Below are 13,870 nucleotides of genomic sequence, written 5' to 3' on the forward strand. Positions count from 1 at the left end.
GACAAGTTGTCTACGTTCTATAGCTGTAGTTTGGTGTTTCACAGTGACGGTCCCTTCCCATATTACCTTGAGCAGGGAAGCACAGCTGGGGGAGCAATGGGTATGGTGGAAGGGCCAGAGTGAACTTCTATTGTGTACAGGTAGCCCAAAAACGCAACCGGGGTAAATTATGCCAAAAGGAAGGGAGCAGTTAGAGACCCATGCCCCCCTCCATATTGGCGATGCCACTCTTGCCATGCTCCACCAGATGTGCTTATGGCTGCTTGTAATAAATAGGCAAATCACTGGTGCTTCATGGGCAGTTTCCATGCCCTCCTTAGATCCCAGACAGTGGCATCAAGCAGGCTTGCAGCCTGCAACACGAGCAATCACCTGCTCGGGGTCCTGGTGGAGGACCGACCAGATGTGCCGGAGAGACTCTAGTGAGCAGTGGTTGCTGCCACAGCACTGCGTGGAGAAAGATAGATGTCAGTGGACACACTGGGGGTGCAACCCTTCAACCATGAGTCCTGCTCGCAGTCAGGGATTAATCAATGAGCTCTTACTTGAGATTTCAGGGGCCACACGAAGAGGGTTGCTTGGTGGAGCTAAGGGAGCACTTCGGGGGAGGGCTCACGAGAGCCCCACTCATCGTATGCAAAACCGTGTAGCTATGATGAAGCTTCAAAATGATGGGCAGAGTCTTGAAACCCTTCACCGCCGCTCCAAGTCTAACAATTTTGCATAATGGTTCACAGGTGATCAGCAAGGGCACACCGGTGGTAAGCATCCAGAAGGGACTTTGTACACCAGTAGAGTAGTGCAGGTATAAAGAAATCGACCAGGTAAAGGCAATAAGTGGTGGAAAATCTGTTTGGGGCTACTAAGGATTTAATTCCTCCCTATTCAAACACATTGGAAATTGTAAAGGATGGTCACAGGCCAGGCTCCCAGATAGGTAGCTGGGTTGGGCAATCGCTCTGGCAATTACCCAGACCCCTGGTAGAGATCGGCCAGAGAGGAGAGCAGACTTTGCTGGGACTTCTTTCCCATCCCTGTAAGAGGCCACTCTAGAGAGAGGGAGCAGAATCTAGTGGGGGTTGTTTGTGGTGGCCAGATCACAGAAGGAAGAGAGAAAGCTAACGTCTGCTAAAAACCATCTCAGACCTAGGTGTGAATCTGCTTGAAAGCAGAAGTACCACATGGGTGGGAAATGGTGGAACCCTTGAAGGCAGACTAAGCCAAAAGGTTATAGAAGGAAGCTTGGAAGGCTACTGGGGGCTTTATTACAGACACTGGGGGAAACTGGCATTGGCTGGTTCATCAAGTATGTGCTGTAGGGTATAACTCGAGTGGTATTGGACACCAGAACAAGAAATGGTGGTGACTTGCAGGGGCCTGGAGTGCAGTATCAGAAGAGGGGACGAGACCAGTGGTATATCCAACTGGTGTTAACTTTGTCTGTGTTGATGGCCTGGTCCAAGTGAGACAGAATGAGGCCAGGAAACTTGCTTGACGAAAGGGGTAGAGGCTAGACAAGGACAAAGGGTAATGATTGAAGTGCCTGAACTGTTGGGGTTGAAACTCTAGAAACCAGGAGTCCTTGCTCCCTTGCTAAAGCTATTAGAGCACGTGATTCCAGTCCTGAGCCAAGTAACACCACAGGAACAAGCAAGGGTGCCCTGGCCTTGGTAGCCTTGGAAAGTGCCATCATGCAGTCAGTTTCCACACTGGACAGCCTGAATACATGGACCAGTGAGAGGAGGGAAGTACCTGCTGGTAATTGTTTAGAGAGAAGCGTGGTGGGCAATATATCCCTGGGACATTAATTGGAAGGAAATAAATGAGCTGCTTGATGTAAATAATTATATTTTACTATTTATATTGCGATTTCTTTTTCTTTTCCAATTTACTGCTGAATTACTACTCTTTTTAACTTGTGTAAATTTAAACAGTCTTCCTTAAACTAGTTTCGACTTTCTGTTTTGACATGTTCATTCAAAGCTAAATGTTGTGTTCTTTGCAGGAGAATCCAAATCCGCACATGGCATTTCAGAAAGTCCCAAGGCCCACTGAAGGATCCCACTTGAGAGTTCACATTCTTCCATTCCCTAGGATTAAGGAGCAGAGGGTTCATGAACTTATTCAGGAAGGCCTTTCCAAAAATCAAAATGCAGCACCTGCTGCACGTGTAGAGAAGAAATGTGTTGTTCCTGCCGGCCCACCAGTTGGTATGTTTCTGTCTTCTTTACCTTGTTCCACTAAAGTGTGCAACTAAAAGCAGAATATCACAAACTATTTATACTGCAGATACATTTGAAATTTTAAGATTTTGTAAACACTGATTTGGCCTTTGTATGTAGACTGCTTTGACCCATAGCATCCTCGCAGTAGATGTTATGCAAGAGTCTTTTGATATGGTTATATATCTATATCTGTCTACACGAATTTGAACCTATTCTTATTGAAAGCGCAGCCCATTTTACCTATACATCATTCATTGTTATGTAGCCCTATAGCGAACAGTACCTGTGATGCCCTCAAAATTGTAATATGCAAATATATGTGGCCAACTCCTTCAATGAGGCTTCATGTTAAGTTCATTCTCAAAGATCTTCTATAGGTGATTGACAATTGGAGGAAGTTGTATATCCTGAATCTATAGTACTGGTACATAATTCTCATGTGCCTCTACAGGATTTAATGAAAAGGAAATGACCATCCCGTATATATTAAGAAAAAGGATTACAATTGAAACCTGGTTAGACAAAGATACAAAGATATGTATTTAAAAGGAATGTTGGTCAGGTGTGCCCTGCAAATGTGTTCAGCATAGGTAAATTTAATTCACACCACATTCTGGACATTGTAGAGCTGCTGGGCCATATAAAGCTGTTGAATAAAGGTGCATTGTGCCAAATCTCAATAGTTAAAGGTAAAGCTGCAGACTCTTTGCATGACCAAGCTTTGTTCCTTCTCATGTGGTATTACATGGACAGTAAGGTGCCCCCAGATATTTCTCCAATACACAACACATGTCTTGTGATGTGGTTTTGAGGACTAGTAAGGTCAGGAATCGGAGGACCAGGTGCAACCCTGAGCAGGTGTTTGTTGGATCTGGGGACGGTATGGGTCACCCTACCCTGGTCCCCATCACATGGTTAGTCTTCGTGGTCTGGACACCCCCCCAACCTAGTAGGATATATCAACCCGTAGAAAGTAGATGTGGCCCAACCCCCTGTGAGACTCTACAGAGCGGTATTTGTGCAACCCTTCCCTTAGTGAGGGAGCCAAATCTCCCTATAAGCCGACCCAAATCTTTAAAAGTAAAATAGATACTTTTCCCTTCAAGTAGAAAGCTTTCTTGTCACCAGCAAAGGTAGCAATTGTTTTGTTGAAGTTCCAGCTTCACCTCGCAATTCAAAGCAGTAATTTCACAAACATTGTGGGATGTGCAGGAGTTTTTCCAGAGCAAGCAAGCAATTCTCACACCAGGGATACAATATTGCAATATCCCTGCATGCACAAGGGACGTGTTCAGGAGGCTTACCCAGTTTGTTTCTAGCTTTTAATTAACACGCTAGGCACGCCGAAGCATCAAGATCAGCACAGACAGCACCAAAGAGCCAAAAGAGAGAAAAACTGCAATTCAAGATTGTAGGCAGATCTCCCATAGGCTTGGTTCAGCCCTTTGAACACATAGTAGCCTTCTTGCACTCAGGGAAAAAAATCAGTCACAACCTCTACCAAACTACCCGTCACAGATGCAAACCCTCACTAGAAATCCCTACCACTGGGAGTTGAGGACACTGTATAAAAGCACTCGACCACATTTGCTCAGTGTAATTTGTAAAAGCAATAGGTTTGTGTTTGGTGATGGGTGGGGCTGGCGGAAGAAGTAGAGGATGCAGACCAAGAAGAGAGTGGAGAAGTGTCAGGAGTGGAGAACAGTCAGAGATGGTAAGAGCTAAGTGGCTCAAACAGGAGATGTGACATAAGGGGATAAGTGTGAGCAGAACGAGGTCTTAGGAAATTAGAAGGCAAACATGGACAATCTATCAGAGGCTGAGAGCAGACAGGAGGTAGCGGTAGCCATAGAGGAGGTGGTAATAGCATAGGGAATAAAAGAGGAGGTGGTGAAAAGTATGGGAGTCAAAGAAGGTGATATGCGGAGAAAGACGGCGCTGGAGGAGACATCAGGGGAGTGAGAGTCATGAGTAGGAGGGGTAGGAGCAAGGGTGCAGGAGGAGGTGGTGCGACTCCAAGAGAAGGTGGAAACGTCAGAGTCTGGAAACAACACATGGGAAGTAATGTTATGGATAGAGGCAAAACTTGAGGAGGCTGAAGAAAACATTGCGAAGACGTGGTGGTAGGGGAGAGAAGTGAATAACATCAGGGGAAGAAAATAAAGCCAAAACAGGAATATCGGGTGAAGAGGAAAGGGATTCAGGGCAGAGAGATAGAAGGTTCACCTAGCTAGTAAGTTCTGCTGGACCTGGTTGCCCCTAGGCAAGACCAGACAGTGGGAGGAAGTATGATCTGGCGTCAGGGAGGTTACTGTGAATTTAGAGAGGTGGGGAAAGAGAAAACACAGGGGGGAAACATAGACAGACCCCATAGGACTCTCACACTCCATGCTGGCTGTGTCCACTGACCCACCTACTCACAAGGATATATGATCGATTGAGTCATGAGGTATAGGACCCCAGACACCCAGCAATTATTTCAGACCAACAGGAAGAAGGGTTTGGATCACATTACAGCCTGCAATGACAGATGTATTGAGGTGTATCCCTCTGGAGCTGTATGAACTGGGACACTTTTTTCTGAGGCTAGGAAGTCCAGCCTCCCTGCATTTGTGGAAAAGAGATTCAACAAGGTTGTGAGGTTTCAAAGGTTGCACAACCCAAACCCCAATGAAGAGAGAACCCTCCTGACCGTTTAGTTTCTTTGGAAAGATCCCATTTCGTTTTGAGTTGCCAATCTTGTAACTAACCCTAAATAAAGATAGTACACACTGGTAAACAGTTTTGACATTCTTCTTGCTCCCAGGTGGAACCCTGTGACAATGTCTGGTAAGATAAAAACACACGTTTTTTGACTTGTGCTCATGAGCAATAAAATAACATATGAAAATAAGCAAAGTAATTATCTGTCACTGAGACAATGCTTCCCCCTCTAATAGGCAATATCTCAAATTCTATGAAGTGTGTTGTAAACCAGATGATGTATGGCCATGGGTGGTGTTAGCACTAACCTTTCATTTTTCTATCTCTGTACCTAAAGAGGATGTTGGACGCAAGCTATAATTGGTGAGTGTTTGACAGAGAGGATTAGGTGAAGAGGTATGTTGGATAGAAAGACACAGGTGATAGTCTTGCTTGAAAGCCTAGTGAATGTGATGACTCGCAATGTTTCTTTGTGGATATGTGTTTTAAAATAAAAATGCTAAGCAGTTAAATGATTTGCATTATTTTGCCTCCTAGCTGAACCTCTTTGAAGAGGTGCAATTCGTTTTTGTGGCATGATATAATAGATCACAAGGTTGCTTTCCATGCAATGAATCGGAGAATAGATCCTCAAACACATATAATGTGTAATTGGAGCGTTGAGCTGTACTTGTTTTGCAGATTTATACTTTGAATTATGCCATCATATTGAGGACCTAACACATTTTCAGAAGAAAAGACGGCATTTTAAAGCACTCTTGATAGACACCCTTCTGTATGTTTGCTGTTGGCATGTTTGTTAGAATGCAAAACAGCTACATATGTCTAGTTTTCTCCTTTACAACTCCAGTCTGGCAGATGCTCTTAGAGTTATATGGTGCTTCTGAAAGACCGCTTTCACTCAGAACTGATGATTTATCTAACCTCTAAAAATGAGTAGGAAAGTGAAAACATTACTTTGTGAATGACTTGTCAGCACTCAGCCTGGTCTACAATATGGGTAGATAAATCATTATTTACAATTCTCCACCCCAACGGCTATGGAAACTTAAAATAATGCATGAGGAGGCACATGCCTGCAATTGAGCATTAACCACATTTGAAACCTAAAGATGGGCCTCTGCACACATATGTAATAACAGCTAAAAACATTATATAATAGAGATGGGTGTATATAATGTATTCATGAATTTATAATGCTAATGCAGTAACCCCTCCTATTCCCTGAACACTATATAAACTTTTACCTTACCTCGGCGTCCAGATGCCACTCTGAGACTATGGTCCGTTTTGTGGTGAAAGCTGGGTAGCACATTATCTTCCCATAGCAAACCTGAACTTTCAGAGCAAAGCAGGAGCTCCTATATCCAAACATTCTGCATCTAATAACTAATCAGCAATAAAATCTCATGTTAGGGACCTTAAGAGGCTCGCCTATGGTTATATTTAGTTTTAATTTATTTTTTTGCATTTTTAAAGCTTTCACACAGCCCGGGGGCATCGAGGCGCTGTTACAGGAATATGTCTTAGCTGCATATTTATAACTCGCTTAATACTCAGAGGTTTCTAAGAACGGACCCGATGATCGCACCTGTGTTGCTTCGTGTGGTCTTGTTTCCAAGGCAAGCACATTGCCACTGAGCTATCCTCCCGGGACAGGGAATGGGGAGAAGTGTACTCAGTGGAACACAGTGCCCTGGGTTAAGTGCAAGGAAGGCAGGGCCTCCAAGGGTAACATGCCCCGGAAGTGCAAGTAAGGCCAGCGGGCATTGGCTGAACAAGTTGAGCCACGCCCAGCAGTTAAAATAAAATGCATGAAAACCAGCCAATAGATGCACCTATTATTTAATCCTGAGAAATTTAAACTAGGCGTATTGCAGTCTGTGTGCAGTAAAAGACTATTTCCATTTTTGATGGCACTAATTTTTGCTGTACATTATATTATTCAAGCCACATAAGCACATCTTCAAATGAAGCTCATCAGCATTTGACCAGCAGTTGTCTGTTTTGACTCAGTGCTATCAACTGAGTTTTATTTACATGCTGATGCACTATGCACTATTCTATTCAAAATGCATACATTGTGAAGGGAAGTCACAAAACCTGTTGGTATAAACTCGCACGTAAGATATCCAATCATACTTTGCAGGGGAGTGACAGGTTAGCAAATTCACAGGGTTCCAGGAAGCAACACGCAGCAAGTGACACTTAAATAACGATCTACTCCCATACATACAAGAACTTGCTGAAAGGTATCTCGCCTATGTCCCCTTTTAACCGTGCACCTATGCATTTAGGATACTGTGACAAATTTTGACATGTCATCCCTTTTCCCCAGAGGGGAGCAACCGCCATTTGAGTTTAGGGGGATGAGCTCGCTAGGCAAAACCCTCCCTAGGTGTCTGGGCAAGTGGGACCTCATGAACTGACTCTCCTCCTGGGGACAAGGCCTTTCCAAACCACCATTTCGGCAAATATGGGTGTCGGAAAAGCTGTTGCTTACCCTTTTAAAACTATTGGCTACAGGTAATGGTGAACCTCGCCTTAGTGCCATGATTAAGGAAGACGGACATCATTTAATTGATTGACTGATAGGTTATTTATAATGCGCCTATACACAAGTGTTCCAAGATGCAACCAAGCAGGGAGGGGAAAACAGGGTAGAACAAGACAAACGATCTTACTAGGCCTAGTATCATTTAGATCATGCAAGTGCAAAGAGAGGGGGAAGGGGAAGAAGTGTACCCAGTAGAACAGTGCCCTGGGTTAAGTGCAAGGAAGGCAGAGCCTCCAAGGGGAACATGCCCCAGAAGTGCAAGTAAGGGCAGGTGGCAATGCAGGAGGGCCCGAAGGCGAGTACTGGGGACTCAGCAGTGTGGGTGTTGGCAGGTGTGCTATATGACTGAGAGGCGCACCAGGCAGCCAGTCAACATAACTGAACAGGAGGATAGCAGAGGGAAGGCAGAGAAAAAAGGAGGTGGGAAAGGTTAGCAGGGGAGATGCAGAGAGACGGAACAGAAGAAAAGTAAGGTCTTGAGTAGCTTACAGAACTTAAGGAGGTCTGGAGAAAAAGCGGATAGTGGTAGGGAGGCCCTTCCAGAGGGAGGCGCCTGCAGAGCAAAGGATCTACCATCCAGTCTCTGCTTGGAGAGGCAACTCACCTGCAGAGAATTGGAAGTAGACGAGCAGAGGGCTCTGGAAGGAAGGTACTTAGGAACCAGAGCGTTGATTGAAGATTCTACGGGCTACGGCCCCAGAAGGCCTTGTCGACGATGAAGAGGGTCTTGAACTTGATCCTTGCAGCCACTGGGAGCCAGTGGAGGGATTTCAGAGCCGGAGAGAAATGCAGTCCCTGGGCTTGAGGCTGTCTTGCTGTCCTGTACTCCTACGTCCTGTCCCCTTTCCTCTATAAGGTATAAGCAGGGTGGCACCAGGTCTCCTCCCCTCTGCACTCTGGCAGTGAACATTTGGGAGTCGGCTCTGCTAAAGAATGTGCATCTGGCAGCAGTACACCTCCTGGGGGAGTCCAACCTGGAGGCGGACAGGCTCAGCGGGCTGGGTGTGTTCAACTATGAATGGACGTTGGACGAACAGGTCCTTCAGGGGATCTTTGACAGGTGCGGTCATCCTCGGGTGGATCTCTTCACCACCTGGTCCAACAGAAGGCGCCCACACATCGCATCCAGGTAGGGACAGGGCAGGGGCTCGGGCTTGACGATGCAATGGAGACCCATTGAAACAACATGAATGCGTATGCCTTCCACCCCCACTCCCCTGGTGCACAGCGTAGTCTGCAAGATCAGGGAGGCACGGCACCTCCAGCTCATCCTGATGGCTCTGTGATGGCCAGCAAAGCCATGGTTCTCGGAACTACTCAGCCTGTCTGATCAGGCCTTGGTGCACCTTTCACTGGGCCCAGCACACCTACTCTCTCAGCAGGGAGGCACGGTCAGAGGTTAGCTCTCAAAGCGTGGTTCCTGAATAGGTAACACTGAAGCATCTGCATCTATTACAAGCTAATCTAGACATTATACAAGGGGCTAGAAGTGATGCCACCAGAAGTCAGTACAAAAGCAAGTGGACAAGGTTTTGTCACTGGTCAAAATCAAAGGGGGGTCAATCCTCTGACCAGCACGTTGGATGACATGCTTTCCTTTTATGCGCACCTCACACACTTTGGGGTGCAGATAGACACATGCCGCACCTATCTAGTGACCATCAGAGCCTACAGGAACTCGGAGGAGGAGGTATTCTCATCCTCTAATCCGGTGGTTAAGAGACTTGGAGGGCCTGACTAGGCTTTATCCACCTATCAAGAAACCACACCCTGTGTGGGACCTAAATGTGGTCTTGGGCACCCTGTCGCTTAAACCATTCGAGCCTATGGCGTCCGGAGCCATTAGGCTAGTCACCATTAAGACTGCCCTCCTGGTGGGCTTTATCTCAGCACGTCGGATCAGTGTTAGGACATCTACCTGGTCTACCCCCAAAAGACACTCCCGGTCCTGGAGACTGTATCCTCGGATTCGGCTTGCAAGGACAGTCTTGCTTCTGACTCGTACGCGGATGCGTACGCTTGTGCGGGCCTCACGGGTTGCCATGAGTAACGAGACGGGCTTGCACTCCAAGCCTCGTTCTCGTCCCCGTTCGGCTACTGCGCATGTGTGGGTTGGTTTGCTGAGTGCCATAAAAAGGGCCAGAGTCAGGATACAAACTGCATCTTAACGGCGTTTGTTCCTGACTTTCTGCAGCGCTTGGATCTTTGATCTACCTCCTGTACCTTGGCCCCTGCCTGCCCCGGTCCTGGCCTTCCTTCCTCGCATTCTTGGGTCCTTGCCGGGCTGTCCGACTCTGGTTCCCTGTCCTATTTCTTGGTCTTCCTCCTTGGGGGTTCCCTCTCTCTTCCCCTTTGGGTTCCTTGCTTCCCTTCTGGGTCCTGAGTTGTTTCCTGTTCTTGTGCTCCTCGCCTGTCTTGCCAGGGTGCTAGCTCTCCGGAACCTCTCCTGTGTTCAGTCCAAACACCTTCCTGGATCCGCCTTGCGAAGTCCTGCCACCCGCCTACCTGGAGTACAGTGCATTGGAATTCAACTTCCTTCCGTCTACCATCCGGACTCGTCTTCACTTTCTACCTGGAGTGTCATCTGTGGCGTTGGGAGTTGGTCCCCGTTCATCCCTGTACCATTAGGGTTGAATTGGGATTGACTCCTTGTGTCATCCTTTCATCACCCTGCCCACGGATCAACCAGTCTGGCTTCTCCAGTGCAAACATCTCCTGGAAATACAGGTACACAGCGTCCACATGACGCACACCTTAGCAATCAGTGAAATCCAGGCGCTGGTTGTTTCAGAGCCATATACTACTTTTCACAGGGACAAAGTGGTTCCTGGAACGCACGGCACATTCTTACCTAAGGTTGTCTCCTCTTTCCACCTAAATGTGGAGATAGTGCTACCAATGTTCTTCGGGGACCCCAAGGATGACGCTCAGAGGGTATTACACTGTCTGGACGTCAGGTGTGCGTTGAGATAATACCTAGAAAGGACCAAGAGCTTCCACAAGTCGACGCCCTCTTTGTCACGTTTGACAGATCAAAGCCTGGCTGTCAGGCCTCCAAGGCCTCCAGAGCAAAGTGGATGGTCACGGCCATCAAGGAGACGTATGAGGGGCAGCAAAAACCACTTCCAGCAAATATGCATGTCCTCGCTATCAGAGTCAAAGCCACAGCGGTAGCCTTGGCTCAGAACTACTTACCTTGTTCTGACGGGCTAAGTAGTTCTGAGAAACATGGCCTTGCTGGCCCCCACTGAGCTATCAGGATGAGCTGGAGGTGCCAGGCCTCCCTGATCTTGATGACTACTCTGTGCACCAGGGGAGTGGGGCGGGAAGGTATAGACCTTCATGTTGTTCCACTGGACCTGCATCACGTCACTCAGCAAGCGCCTGCCCTGTCCCTGCCAGTACGTGAACTGGGGGCACTTCCTGTTAGACCAGGTGGCAAAGAGATCCACCTGAGGCTGACCCCACCTGTCGAAGATCTCCTGAAGGACCTGTTCCTCCAACTGCCATTCATAGTTGGCCGCACCCAGCCTGCTGAGCCTGTCCGCCTCCAGGTTGTACTCCCCCGGGAGGTGTATCAAATGTTCATGCCAGAGTGCAGAGGGGAGGAGACCTGCTGCTACCCTTCTTATACAATATGGAGGAAAGGGGACTATGGACTAGGAGTACGTTAGTCACTACGGTGAGTAACTTATAATTTTTGGATGAGTTGCGGAGGGTAGAGTTAGGTAGATTGTGAGCTTTTGGGGAATGTGAGAAAATGTAGAATACCTCTGAGGTGCAGTTGGAAATGGGACTTTTTGGAGATGTCCGTGATGTGTGGAGAGTATGAGAGAGTGGAGTCGAAGATAAAACCAAGGTTTTATACCTCAAGAGAGGGTGAGGGCACAGGGCCAAGGGAGGCTGGCCATAGTCAAAGGGGGAAAAGCGGGAGCAGGGGCCCAATGAGAAGGATCTGTCTTTTACTGGCATTAAGGCAGAGATCATTTTTTTTTTTAAGTTTTTATTATTTTGAAAACAAATAAACAATACAAACCAAACTTGGAGCATTATTTACAACAGACTCGTGAACATCAATTAATGCACATTACTGCTCCCCAAATCCCTCCCCCCTCAAGAGCTTGTTTGCGTTTCTCATTCTGTATCTGCTGCGTGTGGCCAGGTATCGCTTCTTTCCGAAGCTGCAGAATCCATTATTGTGCCAAACAGTCCTGTTATTAACACTCTCCATGCCATCAGGTTACCCACTTCTTCTTCCCCGCACTTGCTACATGCCTCCTGCCATACTACCGTTTCAGCCTCCGCCCATTTTTGCAAATCCCGCCACCATACCTCAACCCGTGGCTTGTGGCACTTCTTCCAGCCCATGGCAATCCTTCTTTTTGCAAGCACATATGCCAGGTCCCTCAGTTTCCCAACATGTTTAGTATTCTGTGGTCTGGGAAACCCTCCCAATAGGCAGGCCCAGGCCGTATCTATGTTGAGCGTGACCCCTTTATCTGCTAGTTTTTGTGCCACTTCCCCCGAAAAACCTTCAATCACTGGGCAAGACCAGAACATGTGTGTCATATCAGCGTCTTCTTCATCGCATTTTGGGCATGCTTGTCTTCCTGCGTTTACAAACTTAGAAATTCTCTTCGGGGTCATATAGGCTCTATGCGTTATGTATAACTGTATCTGATGCAATCTGGCGTTTCTGGACACCTTCTTGTGGTATCCCATAGCACCCTCCCACATCCCATCGGTCATCTGTGCCCCCACCTCTGCTTCCCAGTCCAGCCTCAAATGAGTCTCATCCTTCCCCACCCGGGTCATCACCATCTCATACAATCTAGAGATCTCGTGCCCTCCTTCTGATATGTCATATATTGTTCCCATTATGACGTCTGGCTCCTCAGCCAGTACAGTCTCTATTGCGAGTGCCATGCCATAGGAAGTCTCTGCACATGCTATTCAGTTTGACAAAAAACTTTTTGGGTATCAAGTATGGTATATTACTGAAGAAATGTAACAGCCTGGGTAGGACCACCATTTTGAGCATCGCCCCCCGTCCCATTATCGCCAGCGGCAACTTCTCCCAAAACTTCATAGTTGTTTGGATTTTTCCCACAGCCACCTCGGTATTATGCAAGTGTTCCTCCTCCACCGTATGATAGACATCGATTCGGAGGTAGCGGAAGGAATCAACCGCCCATGGTAAGGACAACACTGGCAACCGCTCCAGAGGAGCTCCTCTGTAGCTCCCCAATGGGAACATGCTCGATTTTTGGGGGTTCACCGCTATGCCTGACAGTTCTGCATACCTTTCCATAACCTCTAGAATATATTGAAGATTTTCCTCCGGATTTTTCAAGTATAGTAGTAAATCGTCAGCATACAAGGATATTAGATGTTTCTCTCCCCTTACCTCAATACCAACCATGTCATATTGTTGTCTGAGGTACACTGCCAGGGGCTCCAGGGCTAGAATGGTATAACAATCGGGGACCAGGGGCACCCTTGTCTGGTACCCCTACTGAGTTGCCATCTCTCAGATATCACCGATCCTGTGCGCACCCTGGCCAGTGGTTCACTGTATAGTAATTTTGCCCACCTAACATAACCCGGCCCCAACCCGTATTCTTTCAGGGCCTCCAGCAACCATGGCCACCTCACTGAATCAAAAGCTTTGACTGCATCTAGGGACACCACCGCCATTTCCCCCTCGCTCCTGTTTCCCTCTTCAATCATCCGGTGGAGTCGCCTATGGTTGTGGGTTATATTTCTGCTGGGGACATAACCTGTCTGGTCCGGGTGTATCAGTTTGCTAATAACTCTACGCAGCCTATTGGCCAGGACCGCCGTCAATATCTTGCTATCCTGGTTCAACATTGACAACGGCCTATAGGAGCCGCAGCTATGCCCTGGCTTGTTGGGCTTAGGAAGCGGCACAATTAACGCTTCTCTAAGCGATTCCGGCAGCCGGCTCATCGCAAAAGACTCATTGAGCATCTCTAGCATAGGGGGGGCGGGAGTACTTCCTCTCTATATGTTTTATAAAACTCACCAGGGAATCCGTCCGCGCCCGGGGTCTTACAGGTGGGCAGCTGCTTCACCACCTCCTCCAATTCCTCTAAGGTAATCAGTGCGTCCAGCTCCTCCCTTTCTTCAGCACTAATCTTAGGTAATTCCATGTCTTTTAGAGTTTCTCTAATCTCCTCTCGATTGTCCCCTCTTCTGTCCTCGTATAATGTCCTATAATAGTCTAAGAATGCCTCGTTGACTCCCTCTTGGGTGTCAACCACCTCCCCGTCTTCTCTAGTTTTTGTCCTAATCGGGGGCCTGGGGGTTTCGCTCTTATATAACCACGCCAACAAGCGGCCAGTTTTATCCCCACCTGCATGTT

At 47.4% G+C, this 13,870-nt stretch overlaps 1 protein-coding gene across 4 annotated transcripts in view; it reads left to right on the forward strand.

The window, feature by feature from the left end:
- SBF2 (SET binding factor 2) overlaps nucleotides 1-13,870 on the forward strand; it is a 2,983,421-nt gene that overhangs the window by 1,524,171 nt on the left and 1,445,380 nt on the right. For all 4 annotated transcript variants that reach the window (XM_069623660.1, XM_069623661.1, XM_069623662.1 and 1 more), the window contains exon 14: nucleotides 2,006-2,210. In XM_069623660.1, the coding sequence (XP_069479761.1) occupies nucleotides 2,006-2,210 (205 nt within the window). The remainder of the gene's footprint in view (nucleotides 1-2,005; nucleotides 2,211-13,870) is intronic.

This window comes from Ambystoma mexicanum, chromosome 11 (genome assembly GCF_040938575.1).
Source record: "Ambystoma mexicanum isolate Mex_15411 chromosome 11, UKY_AmexF1_1, whole genome shotgun sequence".
Taxonomy (NCBI): Eukaryota; Metazoa; Chordata; class Amphibia; order Caudata; family Ambystomatidae; genus Ambystoma; species Ambystoma mexicanum.